Genomic DNA, 21,768 nt, shown 5'->3' on the forward strand with positions numbered 1-21,768 from the left:
CAGCCAGTCGCCCCCCACTCTCTTCTTTCTATAGATGAGTTATGGGTAAGTGGGAGGCAGAAGGGAAATGTGGTTTGGAGTGAGACAACCTTTGGATTTTGCCTTGAAACTTCCTGGTTTTGTGCATTGTGGTAATTTAACTCGCATCTTACATTTCATTCCCTTGTTTGCAAAATGGGGGTAAGAATGCCTGTCCTCAGGGAGCTGAAAACACGTGTTGGTACAGGTCTTTTCAGGCCCAAAGTGGAAAATGTATTCAGATTGGTAGCCCTTTTCATCTCTTTTTCCTCAGCCACACTCTCCAGGAAGAACTGTCGCTGACTGTCTGGCTGTCTCTGTCCCCTTCAGCCTTTTGCCTGATGAAGGGAAAACCAGGCCTTCTCTGGAGATGAAGACGCAATTGGCCATGATGAAGAAGAAACTTGCCCTGGAGAAGAGCCGACCTGACAGTGCCATTTCTGCAAAGATGTTTTTATCTGTGCACCGCCTCGCCCTGCAGGTAAGAGCCAGGGGGCCTCAGAGAGGGATGTCTAGATGCAAATCCCAACTCATTACTTTCCAAGGCTGGAGGAGGCGACTTTCTATTCTTTCTCTCTATCCTTTCATGCTGGACCCAAGCCCCATAGAAGGGCTGGGCTGTATGTAGTGAAAGCAAATGTATGGAGAGGGGCTTGAGGACAGCAACATTCTCTGTGTCTTCTGCACTTCCGCACCGTTTCCTCTCTCCATAGCTCCTGGTATGATGTTGCCTGCACTGGGTTCTCCAAAAGTGCTCGTTGGCTAGATGGGTACCTGCATTTGAGGGATACATTTTGGGAAAAGGAAAGAACTTCAGTAGAGCTTCTCTTCTTCTTCCTTTTCCCCTTCCTCTCCTCCCGCCCCTCCTCCTTCCCCTCTTCCTTCTGCTCCTCCTTCCCCCTTCTCCTCCTTCTCCATCTCCTCCTTCCCCTCCTCTTTCCCCTCCTCCCCTTTTCCTTCTCTTTCTCCTCCTCCCTCTTCTCCTTCTCCTCCTCCCCCTTCTCCTCCTCCTCCTCCTCCACCCCCTTCTCCTCCTCCTCCTCCCCCTTCTCCTCCTCCTCCTCCCCCTTCTCCTCCTCCTCCTCCCCCTTCTCCTCCTCCTCCTCCCCCTTCTCCTCCTCCTCCTCCCCCTTCTCCTCCTCCTCCTCCCCCTTCTCCTCCTCCTCCTCCCCCTTCTCCTCCTCCTCCTCCTCCCCCTTCTCCTCCTCCTCCTCCTCCCCCTTCTTCTCCTCCTCCTCCCCTCCTCCTTCTCCCTTCTCTTTCTTCTCCCCCTTCTCCTCCCCCTTCTCCTCCTCCTTCTCCTCCTTCTTCTCCTTTTCCTCCTTCTCCTTCTTCTCCTTCTCTTCCTCCCCCTTCTTCTCTTTCTCCTCCTTCTCCTCCTCCTCCTCCTCCTTCTCCTCCTCCTTCTCCTCCTTCTCCTCCTCCTTCTCCCCCTTCTCCTTCTCCCTCTCCTCCTCCTCCCTCTCCTCCTTCTCCTCCTCCTCCTTCTCCTTTTCCTCCTTCTCCTTTTCCTCCTTCTCCTTCTCCCCTCTCTCCCTCTCCTCCTCCCCCTTCTCCTTCTCCTATGACTCCTTCTTCTCCTCCTCTTCCTTCTCTTTCTCCTCCTTCTCCTCCTCCTCTACTTCCTCCTCCTCCTCCTCCTCTCTTCCTTTTCTTCTTTTTCGTCTTTTCCTTCTTTTTCTCTCCAGAGACCAGCATTGAGATATCCTGAACATTTGAAGAAATTGTGTTCTAACCTGAACACAGAAGGTAGATTTTCTGGTGCTGTCAGATCCTCAGGTACTGTTCCCCCTCAGCCCACAGTGCTTATACTTGATCTTGGTCCCAATTTTGTTATGTTTGTGGCCAGAGTCATACAGGATCACATGTAGAACTCAGGAAACTGCAGTTTCAGAAAGCAGCCCTCTTCCCCGCATCCCCCCGCCCAATGGCTTGGTTCTGACAAAGGGGTTGTTGCCATTGTGGAGCAGGGCAGAGCAAGCAGCCCAGGGGCGGGTGGGAGCTGTCAGGGAGAAGAGGACTGAGCCGGTGCTCTGGTCACCAGGTCACAAGCAGCAGCAGCAGCAGCAGAAGCAGCAGCAGCAGCAGAGGCTGGTGAAAACACCACCTAAGAGACAGGTAGAGGGGCAGTGAGGGGCGCCCTAGGACTGGCTGGGTCTGGGGCAGGGGCGCAGCCTGGAACAGGAAGGGATGTATGAGGTGTCCACCTCCCTGTTCTCTGTCTGGTTGCAGATATTGACTTCCTTCTTTTAGACTCTTTCTGAAATGTTTTCTTCACTTCCGAAGGTCCTAATTCAGTTCCTCCTCATGTGGGTTTCAGGAGGCTAAAAAGAAACCCAAGAGCGATCCAGGGAGCCCGAACATTTTGCATAAACGTTCAGGTGCCATGGTTTATGGCCCACGCCATGGTAAGGAGAATGTGGGTTTGGGAGGGACAGAATCTCAGGACGTAGCCGAGGGCAGGAAGAACTGAACTTGTCCGTCATCTTGGGACCTGCCTTTGTCGGGCATTCGGAATTCTTCTTGGAGCGTTTTGGCCGGGCTACCATACATCATCCTTGCATCAAACGTTTACTAAGGAAGCAAGCTGGGCCAGGTGTCTTTTTCATGTGGGCATTTGAGAGATGACCATGAGCATGAGTCAGAGGCATCTTTCCTCATGTCTTTAGAAAAGACAGAGTGATTTGAGGATGAAGAGCAAGCAAGGAGGCAGGAAAGAGCCAGGGCCCCTGATTAGCCCCCAGAGAGTTCTAAAGAAGCAGAATCCAGGGCCACTTCCCAGTTACACGTTAGTTCCTGGAGGCTTGGGTTGAGATCATACTATCTAGTCCCCTGTAGGAGGCAAGTAGCCGATCTTGATAGGAGATTCTTTCCCTCTGGTGTTCATGCTGGATGCGAGAAGAGATATTTCCCCCCCTTTTGGAGTCCTTATCACGTGTCTGAGCTGAAGGATATACTTACCCGGTCTCTCTGACATTGCTCAGTTTGAGTGCAGAAAAAAGAAAGAAAGAACAGAAGGGAGAAAGAATGCCCTGAAACCTTAGAAGATTCTTGGTGCCCTATTAAGACTGGACATTGCTGATCGTTTCAGCATCAGAATTTGCTCTCCAGCCCTGGGGCAGTGGGAGGGTCAGGAGAGCTGTTTCCTGAGAAGAATGCTTCTCTCTCTCGGTTTATTTCCCATCCCATTGAGCTCTCAGATGCCAACAGTGGCCTGTGACCTGAATTTCTAGGAAGCTTCCTGACCTTCATGTGGGATGTAGACAGAGCTAGGGCTGTTGCCCAGGGTGGGGCTGACTGGTCCAAGGTTAGCTCCTCATCTGGGGTGATCAGCACTGCCCTGAATTCATTTAAGTGCTTTTCGTTCCTCTTCCTGATGCCTCCAATAGGTGATTGGGTGCCCCCCCCCCTTTTTTTTTTAAGTAGGCTTCACACCCAGCATGGAGCCCAGTGTGGGGCTTGAACTCACAACCCTGAAATCAAGACCTGAGCCACCCAGGTGCTCCTGTTTTTAGAGCAGTGGCCTGTCCTCACCGGGTTGAGAAAGGTTTATGGAAGAGTTGATTTTTGCGTTGGATCTTGAATGTGTGAGCGTTTTACTGACATGAAAGAGAATTCCCAGAAGTGGGAATAGCTTTAGCAGAGGCATCTTGGAGGAGTGTGGCTACTCAGGGAACACAGCAGTCCATTGTAGCTGTCGGTTATTTGAGAGAGAGTGATGAAATGTTGGGCTGAAGAGGTAGGTGGGAGCTTGTGTAGCCTGCTGAGGTGTTTGACCTTTGCTCCAGGTCGTGGTGCTCCCCCTTGACTGCTCGCTGAAATCAGCTGAGGGGCTTTTAAATCTCAAATACCCAGGATGCACCACAGACCTATTAAATCAGAAGTTCTGGTGTTGGAACCTGGGCCTCAGTAAATGGAACCCCCAGTACTCCCAGTGTGCAGCTAGGGTGAGAACCAGTGCTGGTAGGGAGCCAACAGAAGTGTTAAGCAAGGGAGTCTCTTGTTTGGCTTTGCCTTTTAGCATAACATCTCTGGTGGCAGCTTGGAAGATGTTCATTTGGAGGAAGGGAATTGAGAAAGGAAAGGGCGGATGCATTCAGGGACTAGATGGGGAAACGACTGACGCAGAAGAATCCTAGAACTAGAGCTTTTGGGAGGGAGGGGTTCCATTTTTGGAAGTGAATACGGAGACATTAGGGTTGGTACCACAAGGTAAGAGGAGTATTCGTAAACTGAAAACCTAGGGTGAGGGCTTCTTTCGCTGCTAAGATGTGCAGATACCTGCCCCTTAGGTTTCTTGGAGGAACTCTAAGTCATTGAGCATACACTTGAACTTAATCTCTAGTTCTTTTTAAAAAATTTTTTCTTTTAACATTCATTTATTTTTGAGAGACAGAGTGTGATTGGGGGATGGGCAAAGAGAGATAGGGAGACACAGAATCTGAAGCAGGCTCCAGGCTCTGTGCCATCTACCCAGAGCCTGGCGCGGGCCTCAAACTCACAGACCAAACCGTGACATCATGACCTGATCTGGAGTCGGACGCTTAACCGATTGAGCCACCCAGGCTCCCTGATCTCTAATTCTGTAGTAGATGTGGTCACAGTCCCAGGTGAACGGATTCACAGGTAGAACCCGGAGGCCGAACTCCCTTCCACCTCCTCTAACCTGTCTTACCCTAGACGGGGTAGGGACTTATAGACTAGGGGTCACCTAGAAGCCCAACAATGGGATATGAAATACCAATAAGCAGAGAACTGAATTGGCTTTGTGATCACTAGGTCACAGAACTCTGTTGGGTTGGAAAAGTGACCAAAAGCAGCCACAGTGGATGAAGTTAGAAGGACTCACCTTGAAGCAGGTAAGAGTACGGGAGCCGTTCTGCCAGGGCCCTGTTTCTGTTATCTATTCTTGTAGAACAGACCACCTCAAAGCCGGAACTGCAGTGGTTGATCATTTCTCGTGATTTTGAGGGTTGACTGGATGATTTTTCTGGTGTTGCTTGATGTCATTCAACACAGTTGCTTTCAGCCAGTGGCTGGGGTGGGGCTGTTGGCCAAATTGCCTTGGCTCTCTTCTATGAGGCCTCTCCGTGGCTTGTTTGGGTTTCTTTTAAAAAATTTTTTCTTAATGTTTATTTTTGAGAGAAAGAGAGAGAGAGAGAGGAAGAGACAGAGTGTGAGCGGGGAAAGGGGCAGAGAAAGCAGGAGACATGGAATCCAAAGCAAACTCTAGGCTCCAAGCTAATAGCACAGAGCCCGATGTGAGTCTCAAACCTACAAACCGTGAGATCATGACCTGAGCTCAGATGCTTAACCGACTGAGCCGCCCAGGCGCCCCTCACGAAAGCACGTTCTTAAGAGATGGGGCTGAAACTGGAGCAATGTCACTTCTTCCATATTTTATTAGTCACAAAATCACAAGCCCAGCCCAGATTCAAGGGGAGAGAAAACGTACTCCGTCTCTTGGTGGGAGGGGCAGCATGTGCATGGAGGAATTGGAGGAATTGTTGGGAGCCACCTTTGGAGGCAGTGCACCCTAAGCTGACAGGTGGGAATGGAGAAAAGTGGGTTCTGGCTTCATCTGGTCAGTCTAGAGGGCAAAGAGCGTGTGATACACGCTTCTCTCTTTAGTCTCAGGAGGTGGCATTTTGTCCTGTCTTAGATGCTAATTTTTCAAAGAAAAGCATCTTTTAGAAAAACCCTTACTTTCCTAAAGTCTTGATTCAAGTTTCCTTACACTTACTCTAATGAATTTCAGGATTCCACAGAGAGACCACAGATGAAGAATTCTCTGGATTCCTTCCCCAGTAAGGATGGTAAGTTCCTAGGGTGGAGGAAGCTTAGTAAGTCATTTAGGCCCGGGAGAGCTGAACTCCTGTTGACAAGGATGGTTCACCTCCCTGGAAGCCATAGTCCTCATCCCTCAGAAGGGTCCTAATGACACGCAGCCCTTCCTTTTCTGTCCTGCATTTGGCACAGTTGGGAGAGGGCTGCGGGTGCAGCTAATGGCTGGGTCTTCTTTCAGATCCTGAATTATCTAAGACCAAACCCTCTAACAAGGACATCAGCACTCAGGAGGACGCTGTGCTGGAATCCCAAGAGAGGAGCCCAGAGGACCTTTCAGATGGTACATCTAGAACAAGGTGGAACCCTGAGCTCAAACTACTGAGGATTCTTCAGGCCACTGACGACGAGGATGAGGAGAACTAGCTCTCCAGGTCAGAGAGTGGAGAGTATTTCAAGACTCTGCAGGGCAGTCTTACTCCAGAGCAGAATGCTTGGAATCCTGAGGACAGTGACCTTGGACATAAGGGCAGAAAGCAGAGGGGACTTCTGCTCCCTGGAGGCTTTACCGGGGCCTGACCATAGAGATTCTGCTTTTTTCGTTCACTTCTCCTTGCCTCTAAAATAATTGAGGAGAAAAAGCCTCATCCTTTTTAAACTTAGATTGTTTCTCTTTCATTAGGAACAGAATAATTTTAGTGATTAAACACAACTGCTGCTTAAGCAAAAGACTCATTCTGTTTCTGGGAGGAGGGGAGACATGTTTCTGCTCATCTGTTTTCTGGGTCACTTTTATCTCCCCTCTGAAGCTCTGAAAGGTTTCCAGTTAAAGGAAGATGAATTTTGGGACTCCTGGCTAGCTCAGTCGGCGGAGCGTGTGACTCTTGATCTTGGGATCGTGAGTTCGAGCCTCACGTTGGGCATAGAGATTACTTTAAAAAAAGAAAAAAAGGGAAGATGAATTTGGCCCGTGAGACACCCTACTGTGTTCCCAGCTTTTCCTCTCATTCTCTGGAAATGGTTTCTTTTAGAGATGGCACCCAATAATCATTTTCATATTAACCTGAAAGAGTCTATAAAGGTCTAGTTTCTAAATTATTGAGTCTGTAGGAATGTTTCAGTGATACTTGTAAAGACTCAGAATTTCAGAGTCTCAGGGGACCTTGAATTTGGTCTTTGGAAGGATTTTTTTTTTTCACGTTTTTGTCCTTCAAGTTTTTTTTTTTTTTTTAATTTTTTTTTAACGTTTATTTATTTTTGAGACAGAGAGAGAGAGAGAGCATGAATGGGGGAGGGTCAGAGAGAGGGAGACACAGAATCTGAAACCGGCTCCAGACTCTGAGCTGTCAGCACAGAGCCCGACGTGGGACTCGAACTCACAGACTGCGAGATCATGACCTGAGCTGAAGTCGGACGCTTAACCGACTGAGCCACCCAGGTGCCCCTCAAGTTTTTTTTTTTTTTTTTTAATTTTTTTTTTTTTTTTTCAACGTTTATTTATTTTTGGGACAGAGAGAGACAGAGCATGAACGGGGGAGGGACAGAGAGAGAGGGAGACACAGAATCGGAAACAGGCTCCAGGCTCTGAGCCATCAGCCCAGAGCCTGATGCGGGGCTCGAACTCACGGACCGTGAGATCGTGACCTGGCTGAAGTCGGACGCTTAACCGACTGCGCCACCCAGGCGCCCCTCAAGTTTTTAATATAGGAAAATTTCAAGATTACCTAGAAGCAAAGAGAATGATATAATGGAACTCTCATGTACCCAGTGTGTTAGATATGGGCAGTGAAGGCCTTTACCCTGGGCCATGAGCTGGGGCAAGGGTAGCTGGAATCCATTATTCTCACCAGCTCTGCACCCAGGGTCAAGTCTCCTTCCCATAAGGGGGAGCTAGGTGGAAGAAGAGAGCCCCCACTATTGTTGGTACTCGCTAGCACTTAACTTCAGCCACCAGTAGCTGGGGGCAGGATGAGAAACAATGACATTTTGTTCCTCTTGGGGAGAGAGCCCTCTGTCTTGGGGCCGGGGGAGGGAGGCCTGTGTCCATGGGCTGCAGCAGTCTGGAGTGGTTTCTGTCTCACTGAAGTTGGGGTGGGGCATGGCTCTAGGGTCACACAGCATAGACTCTGTTCTTACTGAGATTTTGTGGATTTTCTTGAACAAATGTTTCTTCATGTGCTGTATGCTGCTAAGGCCATTTTCAGAGACATAATCATTTAAAAAAAATTTTTTTTTTGACGTTTATTTATTTTTGAGACAGAGAGAGACAGAGCATGAACAGGGGAGGGTCAGAGAGAGAGGGAGACACAGAATCCGAAACAGGCTCCAGGCTCTGAGCGGTCAGCACAGAGCCCGAAGCGGGGCTCGAACTCACGGACCGTGAGATCGTGACCTGAGCTGAAGTCGGACGCTCAACCAACTGAGCCACCCTGGCGCCCCAACATAATCATTTTTTTAAAAAAATTATTTTCGGGGCGCCTGGGTGGCTCGGTCGGTTAAGCGTCCGACTTCGGCTCAGGTCATGATCTCACAGTCTGTGGGTTCGAGCCCCGCGTCGGGCTCTGTGCTGACAGCTCAGAGCCTGGAGCCTGTTTCAGATTCTGTGTCTCCCTCTCTCTGTGACCCTCCCCCGTTCACGCTCTGTCTCTCTCTGTCTCAAAAATAAATAAACGTTAAAAAAAAAAAAATTTAAAAAAAAAAAATTATTTTCACCAGTTTCACTGGACAGCACTCTGCGGAGCATCTCATGCTGTTATGCCAGAAGGGGGAATTCAGGACTGGGTCTGACATCTTTCTGCAAGAGAAACTTATCCCTCATCAATTATTTGGTTCCCCTAAGTACAGTTTGTACAAAGAAAGGCAGATTAAGTGTTCAACTCTTTTTTAACATTTGTCTCAAAACAGACCAAATTAGACAGCTAAAACTGCTGCCTACCCATTCCTCTCTTCTAAGCCAAATCAAAATTCTATGACACCATTTGTGTTACTAGACTGATCTATACTTAGCTGAATCTTCATAGTGAGAGGAATCCAAGAGGCGTTATGTGGGCTGTTTTCTGAAGATAATTATTTCCCAAACATACGTTACATTGCAGAATGACTTCTGTGGGCTAACTTAAAAATGTACACATTTTTTCAATTCCTTAGTCTCCCCTCAGACCTGTCCACACGAGCAAACCTGACTCCCAGTGGCCAGTAGTATGGCTGAGGATGGGGCAGGGCTTTGCTCTCATTTGCTCATTTTATCTGAAGACTCAGAAGAGAAATTCTAGTTACTTTATTACCAGTTCAACTACTTAGTAAAGCAACTCACTGCAGTTGGCACATTCTTTTCAGATTTGTTGATGGGTACAGAGTTCCCTCTCGAATCATGACATTTTGAGTGAGAAAATGTTTGCTATTTGAACACCGGCTTTTGCTTCTATTTTCAAAGGGAAGAAAACCATTTGCAGGCTGAAAACTGTTTCTCCTTTGTTCTACCTATCCCTCAAATCACAAACAGAATTTAGGGCTTTTCAAGACAGTGTATACCCACCGTTTTTGTTGGTTCTCTGGCCAACTCTATAGATAGATGTGGATTGTGTCCATTTTACAGACTAGAAAACAGGCTCAGAATCCAGGGCTGATGATAACCCATTTGGGGCCTTAGTGAATTAGGAAAAAAAAAAAATGCACCCTTTATGACACTTTACTACCATCTGTTGAAAAGTTATCTCAACGAGTGTACAAATCTACAATGATTACAGTATGATCGGCACCCCGAGAGTTGGTCCACAACCCTCGTCACAGTACCTGGGGGCCTTGCAGGAGAGGGTAAGTAATTTGCCAGAAATCAAAGGCCACCAGGTGATGGGGGCTGGGCTTAGAACCTGGGTCCTCGCTCCTCTCATCCACTGGACTCTGATGCGTCTCTGATTCCCTCTCTTTAACACACAGCAGAGCCTGGGGCTTTGATCAGAAGCCGTCTTTAATCAGAAAGGAAGAATGAGACCATGTATAAAAGAATTGACTGAGGGGAAGAAGCTCTCATCAACGCTTTGCATCAACCTCTCAATGTTCTGAGGGAAGAGGATCCAGGTAACTGTTGCCAACTGCCATTTCCCCACCATCTGGGCCATAAGAATCAGGAGAATTACGACCTAACAGCCAGGAGGCTCTAGCTAGGATTGCTTTATGCACTTAAACAGACAAGAGGTCTTAAGACTTAGCTAGTTGGAATATTGTCCTAGTAGCCTTAAATTCCTAAGGAAGTAGTCTCTGGCCTCTTTTCTTCTTTTTTATGTTCTTTGTGATCCCTACTAGCTGTAGGCCGCTTTGTTTGGGTCACCATGTTTTCTGAGCACACTTTCCAATGACACCTGGCCCGGTTTGACCTGTGCATAGAAGCAGAGTCAGTGAAACAGTCTTCAGATGGTCTGTGTCCACACTCCCCTCCTTATAGCACCAGCTAGTCTTTTGTTTTGGTGTTGGTCTTGGTATCTGGGGTAACAGACTCTGTTCTTCGTTGTTTTTGGATTACAGTAAGCTCCCTTTGATGGGAGTGGGTCAAGGTTTCATCCATGGTAGCAGTGACCCTTTAAAAAAGTCTGTTTATTCAAATGTGCCTAAAGGAATTGTTTGCTAAATTAAAGACAGAAATACCCCTGGCTGTTAGATAAGCATGATTAGAGGCCCTTTGGAATCCAGAGGAATCTGGGAAAGACTTAAATTGTCTATTTTCAGTTGCCATAATGTACCAGGGTAGGAAATTATTTTGCCCTTCTGTTTATACATTTATTTAACAATTATTGAATACCTACTGTATGTTAGACAATCGACCACAGATTATCCTTTTTTTTTTCTTTTTAAAAATATGTTTGTTTAGGGGCGCCTGGGTGGCTCAGTTGGTTAAAGCATCCAACTTCGGCTCAGGTCATGATCTCACGGTCCGTGAGTTCGAGCCCCGCGTCAGGCTCTGTGCTGTCAGTTCAGAGCCTGGAGCTTGCTTCAGATTCTGGGTCTCCCTCTCTCTCTGCCCCTCTCCTACTCATGCTCTGTCTCTATCAAAAAATGAATAAACGTTAAAACAATTTTTTTGTTTATTTTTGGGGCACCTGGGTGGCTCAGTCAGTTAAGTGTCTGCTTCGGCTCAGGTCATGATCTCATGGTTTGTGAGTTTGAGCCCCACATCGGGCTCTCTGCTGTGCACACAGAGCCCACTTTAGATCCTCTGTCCCCTTCTCTCTCTACCCCTTCCCTGCTTATGCACATGCTCTCTCTCTCTGTCTCTCTCTCTCTCTCTCAAAAAAAAAAAATTATTTTTGACAGAGAGAGAAAGAGAGTGAGGGAGCGCATGAGCACGAGCAGGGGAGGGACAGGGAGAGGGAGACAGGATTCAAAGCAGGCTCTGTGCTGACGGGAGAGAGCCCATGGGGCTCGAACTCATGAACGATGAGATCATGACCTGAGCTGAAGTCAGATGCTTAACCTACTGAGCCACCCATGTGCCCTGACCACAGATTATCTTGATAGAGAAACAAAAAATTCTGGGGAGATGAAGTTATTCCCAGGAGTGTAGCTAGAAATTTTCCTGGATTATTTGGTGAAGTTGTTTGGAACCACTAGGTGGTGATATTACATTAAGGAAATGATATTCTTCCAAGACTGGAGGCCTCTGGTTCTTTCTGAAGCCAGGGTCTACACAGTCAAAGACATTTCCTTGTGAGTAAATGGAGAAAAAAACCCACATTTACCAATGAAATATATGATCCAATTTAAATGCCCTCACAAATGAATTTGTCTTTGAATAATTTAGAATGCCATTGTTAGAACTATTTCAAGAGTGTGACAAATTCTGGAACATGCCCAGAGGCCTAGGATTTGGGGGAAATGGGGGAGCTATTGAGGATCCTGACAGTTCTCAGTTGGGCAAAGACTCAGGGAGGCAGCATTTGATAAGTAGAAATACCACAAATTATCTGAGGCTCTTCTAAAATTTTCTTGACCAGATTTTGCCTTCAGAGGTGAAACCAATAAATTCAGTTTTGTTCGTTTGTTTGTTTTTGAGCCTATATTACTTCTAAGGATGGCCCTGTTTTGGAAGGGATCTCCAAAAATAATTAAAATTCTCCCTTGGCCTCGGGATCAAACCCAACCCCTTTTGCTTGTCTTACAAACCTTACAAAGTAGGCTTATGGCCCAGGTGCGCCCTGCTTGTCTCCTCAGGCCCAGTTCCCTCCTACTCCCCCTGAAGCTCTGTGATTTTTTCCTTTTGGTTGTAGTGAGTCTTGTCTTCTCTTGCCTTCAGGCTTTAAAAAATTTTGTTTTTTTCTGTACTTTTCCTTCAACGTCGACAATTCTTTTCTTCCCTTCTCTGCCTAGTTTCTACTCATCCTTTAGATCTCAGCTTGCATGTTATTATTTTGGGAAGCTTTTTCTGACCGCTGTCGGGGTGACGTCCTCCTCTTTCACTTTCCCTCTCCCGGCCTCTGTGGAGTTCGTGGCTTGTCTCTTGCCACCGTCCACAGCCAGACTATGAGTTCTGCGAGTCGTATCTGTCTTCACTGCATAGCATCAGTACCTAGATGAGTGCCTGGCACATCATAACTGCTCAGTAATATATGCTGAATGGGCGAATGAATAAGAAGCAGATATGACATATCTCCTTTTTTTAGGGTACATGTAATGTAGCAGTGTGAGCTGAGTGATACAGAGTGTGAAGAAAGAGGGGCCCTTTGGATGCTCCTATCTGAAGCTATTAGGTTTTGGCAGGTGGAGATGTTTGTGGAGGTGGCCTTTTGGTGGAGGGAAGCAATGCAGGTGAAAGAAGTTTGGGACATAAGCAAGTACTGCCATATTCCCATCTGGAAAGGGTGGAAAGTGGGGTCAGAGACAGCTTGTGTCCCCATTGTTCAGGGCCTTGGATGGCGGGCTGGAGGCAGTGGGTTCTATTTGATAGCCAATGGGGAGCCATCGATGGCTTTTGACTAAGGGAGAGATAGGACTAAGGAAGTGCTTTAGAAATTGTTAATCTGATGGCAGGAAAACATGAATTGGAGGGAGACCAGCAAGCCCAGAAAGATCAGTTAGGAGGCTGTCATAGGAGTCAAGATGGGAGGTGATCAGGGCCTGGATTATGTGGGCGGCAACAGAATGGAGACAGAGGGGCATGGTGCAAAGGAAAAATTAACAAGAACCTGGAAATTGGACAGAAAGAGTAAGGGGAGAGGCAGGAGCCAAAGAGTTTTCAGCCTGATTCAGTGAGATGCTGTCATGATCGGAAACTGGGAGGCCAGAAGGAGAAACCAGTTGAAGGAGAGAGAAGGAGATTCCTCCCTCAAGCCTTTACAGTGGAGTTATGGTTTTGTGTGGCTTCTCACTTATGGAAGTTCAATCAATGTACAGAGCCAAAAAATGAAGCACAAGTGGGCAGGAATGACAGGGGAGTACAATGCAGCTGGCGGGGGCTGTTCCAGCTCTGTCACTCCATGAAAATACAGCTCAGAGGGAGTGCAAGATGGGAGAAGCAAATTTGCTGTTCCCCTTTTAATTTACAATGCCATGGGTATTTTCTGGGTGACTAAGGGCTTATTTGAAGGTAATTTGGCTATTCACAATTTATGCCTTGTATGCTGATTTTAGATCTGAATTTCCTGTCAAGACTTGACTTTTTCAAATGTGTGCCAGATGCTAAGGTGGGAAGTAGGCAGCTACTAAGAAGACACACCTCTGTCACTGCATTAGAGGTGCTCACAGTCTAGTTTGGTAGAAAGATATGGAAGCAGACAGTTAGGGCTGGTCTAGGTGAGCAGCCAGGGAGAGAGCCAGTGCAGAGAGAAAGATTGTTGGTAAGTGTGTCAAAGCAGAGGTGGCCCTGAGCTTGGGGTTGGAGAGAGATCTGGGCCTTCATCAGAACAACACAGAGCAGCAGCCAGAGTGGAGATCTTGGAGGGACAGGGTATTGGGGCAGGAAGGGGACAGAAGGGCATGGCTGGGGAACATACCTTACGAGAAGGCAGGAAGAGCCACAAAATAGAGGAATTATCAGAGAAACAAGAGGAAAACTATGGCAAGGTGGATGAGGGCTGAGAATGGACACCTGATTTTCATAATTAGGAAGTCACTGGTGACCTCTGAGTTAACAGTTTCAGTAGAGCAGTGGGGGCAGTCAAAGGGGCCCAGGAGTGATTGGTGAGGGTCTGGAAGCAACGGGAATACATGCCACCTCTCTCAGTTACAGCTCCAGTCAAACCAACCTAGGTGTATTCCCTAGCTCCCAGTGAAATTTCCCTGGAGGACCTTTGGGAGCTCTGGATGCCATGACCCCTGTCCCTATATTACTTCCCCTGACAGTACGCTGATCCAGAGGTAGGCTTTGTCCTCCATAAGCCTCATAGTCCGGCTTGAGTGCATGTGAGCCAAGCCACATCTTTCAGCTGTGCCTGCTGTACTTTATACTAAACACATCTAAATTATCCTCTTCCATAAGTAGGATCCACACTCCCACAGGACTGCCAGCGCTAACTTGCTAATTGCTTCCCTGGAGTTTGCTTCTTGCAATTACTTTGTCAGAATCTAGACAAGGCAACATAGAACAATTTATTCCAGGATGATGTTTTTAAGTCAGTGGTTCCTTATCCTAGTTATATCGTTCTTTTCTTTTTTATTTTATTAAAAAATTTTTTTAAATGTTTATTATTTTTTGAGAGAGAGAGCGAGCACAAGTGGGGAAGGGGCAGAGAGAGAGGGAGGTACAGAATCTGAAGCAGGCTCCAGGCTCTGAGCTGTCAGCACAGGGCCCAATGCGGGGCTCAAACCTGTGAACCATGAGATCATGACCTGAGCCGAAGTCAGATGCTTAACCGACTGAGCCACCTTGTTGTTCTATTAAAGAGATTAAAATAGTAAGAAATGTATATACCCACGTAGTTTACCGTGTCTAGTGTTCCCTCTATTCCTTTGTGTGGATCAAGACTTCGAGAGTATCATTTTCCTGCTGCCCAGAGATTTGAACATGTCTTGTGGTGCAGGTGGTGTCCACGATGAATTCATTCAGCTTTTGGAAGTCCAAAAAGATCTCTATTTTTACCTTCCTTTTGGGAAGGTATTTTTGCTGGATAAAGAATTTTAGGTTGGCAATTTTTTTTTTTCTTCAATGAAGATGTTTCACTGTCTTATGGTACACGTCTCTGATGAGAAGGCTAATGTCATCTTTGTTCTTCTGTATGGAATCTGGTTTTTTTCTGGCTGCTTTTAAGATGTTTACTTTATTTCTGGTTTTAGGCAATTTGGTCATGATGTGCGTTGGTACAGGTTTCTTCATATTTCTTTCACTTGGGATTCATTGAGCTTCGTGGATTTGTGGGTTTATAGTTTTCATCAACATTGGGAGAATTTTACCCATGATTTCCTCAAATATATTTCTGGATCCTACCTCCTTCAGGGATCCAACTATACATGTAGTCGTCCTGCTCACTGATGCTCTTTTTGTTTATTTTTTGGAGGGGTCCTTTTTCTCTGTATGTTTTATTTTGAATGGTTTCTATCTTCAGGTTCGTTAATCTTTCTTCTTATAGTGTCTAATCTGCTGTTAACCCCATCCTGTGTATTTTTGCATCTCAGACATTATATTTTTCACCTTTAGATGTTCAATTTGGTCTTTTTTATTTTTTCCACATATCAACATGCTTTTAAAGTGCTCCTTGAACATAAGAATACAGCTGTAATAACCATTATAATGTGCTTGTCTACATCTGTGTCATTCCTGGATTGGTTTCTGTTGCTTGATTTTTCTCCTTATTATGGGTCACATTTTCTTGCTTCTTTGCACTCCTTGTAACTTTTTATTGGATGCCAGACATTGTGAATTTTACCTTGTTGATTGTTGTGTATTTTTTGCATTCCTCTAAATATTCTTGAGCTTGTTAAGTTGCTCAAGCTTTCAATCCTTTGGAGTCTGACTTTTGGATAGGACCAGAGTGTCATTTAGTCCAGGGCTGATCACTCCCCACAACTGAGGCAAACCCTTCTGAGTCCCTACCCCTTACCCCAGTGCCCCCAGGAATTAGGAGGTCTTCCCTACCAGTCTGGCTGATGAGAATAAGAACTATTCCTGGCCCTGTATAAGATTCAAAACTGTTTCCTCTAATCTTTTGAGTGGTTCTTTCCCTTGGGGTACTTTACCCCTTTCCCTTAGCTTTGGGTACTTTCCTCATACCTGTGAGCTTATAGGCGCTTATATGAAGGTTTGGAGAGAGATGCTGTACAGATCCCTAGGGGTCTCTCCTGTGCAGCTCTTCCCTCTCTGACACTCTGTCCGATGAACTCTAGCTGCCCTGGCCTCCTGAATTCTTCAACTCATGGATATGGAATTGGCCTATATGCCCTGTCCCTTTTAGAAAATCTTTCTGGGCAATAAGCTGGGGCAATCGTAGGGCTCATCTTGTTGGTTTTCTGTTTCTCAGAGATCACTGTCCTTGTTGCTTGAGGTCTAATATCTTTTTTATTTTATTTTTTTTTATTTCGCACAGAGGGAGAAAGTGTGAGTGGGGAGAGGGACAGAGGGAGAGAGAGAATTTTTTAAAAATGTTTATTTATTTATTTTGGGCGGGGTAGGGAGAGGCAGAGAGACAGGGAGACAGAATCACAAGCTGGCCCTGCGCTGACAATGTAGAGCTGGATGTGGGGCTCGATCTCACAAATCATGAGATCATGACCTGAACTGAAATGAAGAGTTGGACACTCAACCGACTGAGCCACCCAGGATCCCCACTAATATGTTGAACATCATTGTTACATTTTTTTTTGTCCAGTCTTTTATTTGTTTCAGTCCCAAGATGTCCTCCAATCCCTCCACCTTCGCTGGAGGCAGAAGCGTATATTTAAGTGCAGAAGACTTTTTGAGGGCTTCTGGAACCCTTGACTGTGCCACGCCAAGTTGCTCATTGTCAGGCTAGGAAAAGGGCTTCCAACATAACTATAAGGACACTGAGCCATTCTAGGAGAGACTGGGGACTCTGCTTTTCCCCTCTGGCTTTTGTCAAGTCTCTGGCTTTTGGACTTGGTCTGCTATTTCACAATCCTCTGGTGGTGAGGGCTTTGGTCTCTTGTATTTTCAAAGCTTGTTCGGAGGTTCTAGCAGGGGAGCACTCATATACCCTTGACCGAATAACAGTCCTCCTCTATTGGGGAAGGTCATCCACTTTGACCAAGCCTGCAACTTTGGGAGGAATGCACATGGCACATGGAGCAGTTAGGGAGGAGGAGGATACTCACCTAGCTAGACAGATCAACTGAATCAACGCTGGTCATCAGTGGGGCGACAGATGCCACAGCCAGATTGCTTTCATATCCTGGTCTCTTCTACTTTGGAATAATACCTCTTGGCTCACTTGGAATCTTGTGTTTTTTACTTGGTTCCCAGTTAGACCCTGTTTGTATATTTAGATCACCAAAGGCTTCTCCATCCGAGGCAAGTTTAAGTTTCTTGGTGGTACTTCCAGCCACCAGCATCTGCTCCTGTAGAAAACCACTAACCCAAAGATACTGGGTTCTACCCTGAAGAAGAATTACAGACATACTTTAAAAAAGCAAATCCTGTATTTCAAGGGTGAATAAAATACCAGTTTACAAAGAATTCCAGCTGGTTAAATTTATGACAAGAAAAAAACCTGACCCAAGAATATTCTCTGGCTTCGAGCCCAGGGTATTTTTCCTTTTAGAGTGAACTTGGTACGTTTTCATTCATGTGGAGCTGTTGCCTCCCGGCATTTTATTCTGGGATGGAAGGTCAACAATGACTGCCTTGTTGCTAAATCCAATGGACACTTCTCAGTTATTAACCTACTTGACTTCTCAGCAGTATTTGACATTGTTCACAAGTATTTCCTTCTTAATATGCTCCCTGGCTTCTCTTCTCTCTCTCTTGCCTTTCTTCCTCTGCCTGTATTTTCAGTTGCTACTCTCCTTGGTTCTTTCCTGAGCCTTCCTCTCACATTTAACATGCTCCTTGGGATCTCTTATCCATGTCCATGGCTTTACTGGGAATTTCTACATCTGTATTTCTGGCCTAAATATTTTTCCTGAGCTTATTGTCCGGTATCTTCAGCTGTTCACTTGACATCTCCATTTGGATAGCACATGGGTTACTCAGTCTCAGTTCGGCCCTTCCTCTCATGTTCTCCATCTCTGTAAAGGGCACTTATTCTTCTTTTTAAAGTTTATTTATTTATTTATTTATTTTTAGTAATCTCTACACCCAACATGGGGCCCGAACTCATGAGTTCAAGATCAAGAGTCGCATGCTCTGCTGACTGAGCCAGCCAGGCGCCCCTGTAAAGGGCACATCTAAACATCAAATTGCCTATGTCAGGATTCTTTTTTTGCATTTTATCTTCCAATCAATCACCAAGTCCTATTGATTTTACTTGTTTCCATCCCTTCTAGCTACTATCATCTTCTGTCTGGGCTCCTAGAAAAGACTTCACCTAACACTACTTTCTGTTCGCAACCCTCGTGCCAGTCCTCTCCCCCATCCATTTTTTTTTCCAACTCTGGCCAGAGTGATCTTTTTAAAATAAGAACTAAAGTCTTTTTTTTTTTTTTAATTTTGCTTAAAATCTTTTGATGACTGGCCTGTGCTCTTAGGACAAAGCCCCAGCTCCATTTTTTTTCTTTTTTTCTTTTTTTCTTTTTTTTTGGTTAACATATACAAAGATTCTTTATTGTGAATCCCATATAGTGAATTGATTCTCGCAGGATGTGTCCATTGATTTTTTCCTAACTCTTATATCCATAGTCAACCTACAGTTTCAATTAAATGGTGTTTTGACAAATAGAGTTACATCCTAATCTGCATAATCAACAAACCAAATAAAGCCCTTATTTGTGGGGCACCTGGGTGGCTCAGTGGGTTAAGCATCCAACTTTGGCTCAGGTCATGATCTCATGGTTTGTGAGTTCGAGCCCTGCATTGGGCTCTGCACTGCCAGTGCTTGGGATTCTCTGTCTCTCTATCTTTTTCTGCTCCTCCCCCACTCACTCTCTCTCTTAAAATAAATAAACTTAAAAGAATTTAAAAAAATTTTTTAAAGCCCTTATTGAAATACAAATCAGAACCACACTGAGATACCAACTCACACGAGTCAGAGTGGCTAAAATGAACAAATCAGGAAACTATAGATGCTGGCGAGGATGTGGAGAAATGGGAACCCTCTTGCACTGTTGGTGGGAATGCAAACTGGTGCAGCCACTCTGGAAAACAATGTGGAGGTTCCCCATAAAATTAAAAATAGAATTACCCTACGACCCAGCAATAGCACTGCTAGGAATTTATCCGAAGGATACAGGAGTGTTGATTTATAGGGGCGCATGTACCCCAATGTTTATAGCAGCGCTATCAACAATAGCCTAATTATGGAAAGAGCCTAAATGTCCATCAACTGATGAATGGATAAAGAAGATGTGGTTTGTATATACAAGGAATACTACTCAAAGATGAAAAAGAATGAAAGCTTGCCATTTGTAACAATGTGGATGGAACTGGAGCTGATTATACTGAGTGAAGTAAGTCAGTCAGAGAAAGACAGACATCATATGTTTTCACTCATGTGGAATTTGAGAAACTTAGCAGAAGACCATGGGGAAAGGGAAGGAAAAAAATTAGTTACAAACAGAGAGGGAGGCAATCCATAAGAGACTCTTAAATACTCAGAACAAACTGAGGGTCGATGGTGGGGCGGGGTGGGGAGTGCGGGGGAGAGGGGAAAATGGGTGATGGGCATTGAGGAGGGCACTTGTTGGGATGAGCACTGGGTGCTGTATGCAATTGATGAATCATGGGAATCTATCCCTGAAACCAAGAGTACACTGTATACATTGTATGTTAGCTAACTTGACAATAAATTATGTATTTAAAAATTGGGGCGCCTAGGTGGCTCAGCTGAGTGTCCGACTTCCGCTCAAGTCACGATCTCGCGGTTTGTGAGTTTGAGCCCCGTGTCGGGCTCTGTGCTGACAGCTCAGAGCCTGGAGTCCGCTTCGGATTCTGTGTCTCCCTCTTTCTCTCTGCTCCTACTCTGATCACGCTCTGTGTGTCTCTCTTAAGAATAAATAAACATTTAAAAAAATTTTTTTTAAAAATTAAAAAAACCCCTTATTTGTAACACTTGTTAATCTCTTTAGTGCAAATACTCCCACTGTGTTTGGGTTCAAGGTACCAGTGTGATGTCACTGCACATAGAGTTGGAGAGAGTTGCACAGTAGCATACACATAACAATAAAATATGGTAAAATAACTAGGAATGAGTTTTGAGAATTTTCTTTAATGTTTATTTTTGAGAGAAAGAGAGCACCAGTGGAGGAGGGGTTCCGAAGAGGGCTCTGTGCTGACAGCATTGAACCTGTGTGGGGCCTGAACTCATGAGCTGTGAGATCATGATCTCAGCTGAAATCAAGAGTCGGATGCCTAACCGACTGAGCCACCCAGGTGCCCGTACATAATGCAATTTTAGTAATGGCTCTGTTTAACAATCAGCTTGCAAAATCCTGAAAATTGAATCTTCCCTCACAGGCCTGTATGAATTGGCTCCAGCACGTCATTGGATTCACATTATAAATATGCATTTCCTAATATGGGTTGAAATTTAAAAGAAAAAGATGAAAACTGTCTAGAGACCTATAATTTTTTCAGGCTGGGTTTAACCCAGTCTTCACAATCTCCAGAGATGAAGCTGCCTACTCTTACGCGGAACGAACCCATTTCCTTTCTACAGAAATACAAATGCTAAAACTTTGCGGAGGTACATTTTTGATAGTTCCTCTGGGTGGTGTCTATGTAGAGTTTCTGCTCACCCAGCACTTTTTCTGCTTTTCTTGGGGTGGGGGATCAGGCTCTGATTTTCATCTGGAGAACCACCTATGAAGATCCTTTTTAATAACACACGAAGCCCTGTGTGTTTACCTTCTTGCATATTACTCCTATGCCCACACTCTGACGTTCTCCTCCACGCTTCCCATCCTTGTGCTCCTCAAAGAACGATGATTTGCTCTCCTTTTCAGGCCTTTGCTTGTTTTGTTCCTTCTGCCTGTAACCTTACCTTCACTTCCTTTGCTTGGCTAAATCATCCTTCAGATCGCTTTCTTTGAAAAGTCCTCTCTGACTTCCTTTACTGTCTCAGTCCGCCCAGCTCCCCAGACCGAATGAGCCGTTAGTCTGTTTGCCACAGGTTGACAGGACGGTTCCTCTATTGTCACACCCATCCAACCTCCCACTAGATCATATGCTCCACCTCGTTCACTTCTAGAACCCCAGAGCTCAGTGTAAGGCTCAGCATGAAGTAGTGTTTAGCTACTGAATTGAATTTTTTAATTATTTTTTAAGTTTAATTAGTTAATATATTTTTAAACTTCTTTCTTTCTTTCTTTCTTTCTTTCTTTCTTTCTTTCTTTCTTTCTTTCTTTCTTTCTTTCTAATTTCGAGAAAAGGTGTAAGTGAGCAAGGGGGAGAGAGAGAGAGAAGTGGGACTTGTGTTCACCCAAAGCGGGGCTCGAGCTCACCCGATGTGGGACTCAAACTCATGAACAGTGAGATCATGACTTGAGCTGAAGTCGGATGCTTAATGCCTGAGCCATCCAGGCACCTGGTTGAACTGAATTTTAATGTGTCAGTAGCCATAGGAGTCTTGGCCCCCTTGTTTGTAACCTAGCCTTTCTGAGCAGGAGGATTGGTATGAAAGATGACATTCTATAGTGATTCTTTGGCTGGATTTGAATTTCTCCACTGTTTATTTACTGCTTTGGCAACCTGATACAGTTAACAACGCTGAACCTTAGTTGCCTCATCAGTAGAAATGCTTGGACTTCCTGGAGGCGGATGATATTTTTCTGTCTCTGGTTACCAGTATTTTATCCATTAGTCAATTACACTGCCTCTCTGGTGCAATGATTATTCATGTTTCTTGGTACATTTATATATTTTTCTTACTGATT

The 21,768-nt window shown here is 45.4% G+C and overlaps 2 protein-coding genes across 8 annotated transcripts in view; both read left to right on the forward strand.

Moving 5' to 3' along the window:
- CUNH9orf43 (chromosome unknown C9orf43 homolog) overlaps positions 1–9,846 on the forward strand; it is a 23,435-nt gene extending 13,589 nt beyond the window's left edge. For 5 of the 7 annotated variants that reach the window (XM_019454106.2, XM_019454105.2, XM_019454104.2 and 2 more), the window contains 7 exons: positions 349–499; positions 1,707–1,797; positions 2,063–2,136; positions 2,339–2,426; positions 4,798–4,877; positions 5,777–5,834; positions 6,044–6,871. In XM_019454106.2, coding sequence (XP_019309651.2) covers positions 349–499; positions 1,707–1,797; positions 2,063–2,136; positions 2,339–2,426; positions 4,798–4,877; positions 5,777–5,834; positions 6,044–6,228 — 727 coding nt within the window. In that variant the 3' untranslated portion in view covers positions 6,229–6,871. Of the gene's footprint in view, positions 1–348; positions 500–1,706; positions 1,798–2,062; positions 2,137–2,338; positions 2,427–4,797; positions 4,878–5,776; positions 5,835–6,043; positions 6,872–9,738 lie in introns of those variants that run through there. The other 2 variants (XM_019454107.2, XM_019454109.2) reach the window with 2 other exon arrangements.
- RGS3 (regulator of G protein signaling 3) overlaps positions 9,781–21,768 on the forward strand; it is a 139,680-nt gene continuing 127,692 nt past the window's right edge. Inside the window, exon 1 of the mRNA XM_019454093.2 lies at positions 9,781–9,879. The gene's annotated coding sequence lies outside the window, so the exon portion shown is untranslated. The remainder of the gene's footprint in view (positions 9,880–21,768) is intronic.

The sequence above is a fragment of the Panthera pardus genome, unplaced genomic scaffold, assembly GCF_024362965.1.
Source record: "Panthera pardus isolate Hobbes unplaced genomic scaffold, ASM2436296v1 HiC_scaffold_20, whole genome shotgun sequence".
Classification (NCBI taxonomy): Eukaryota; Metazoa; Chordata; class Mammalia; order Carnivora; family Felidae; genus Panthera; species Panthera pardus.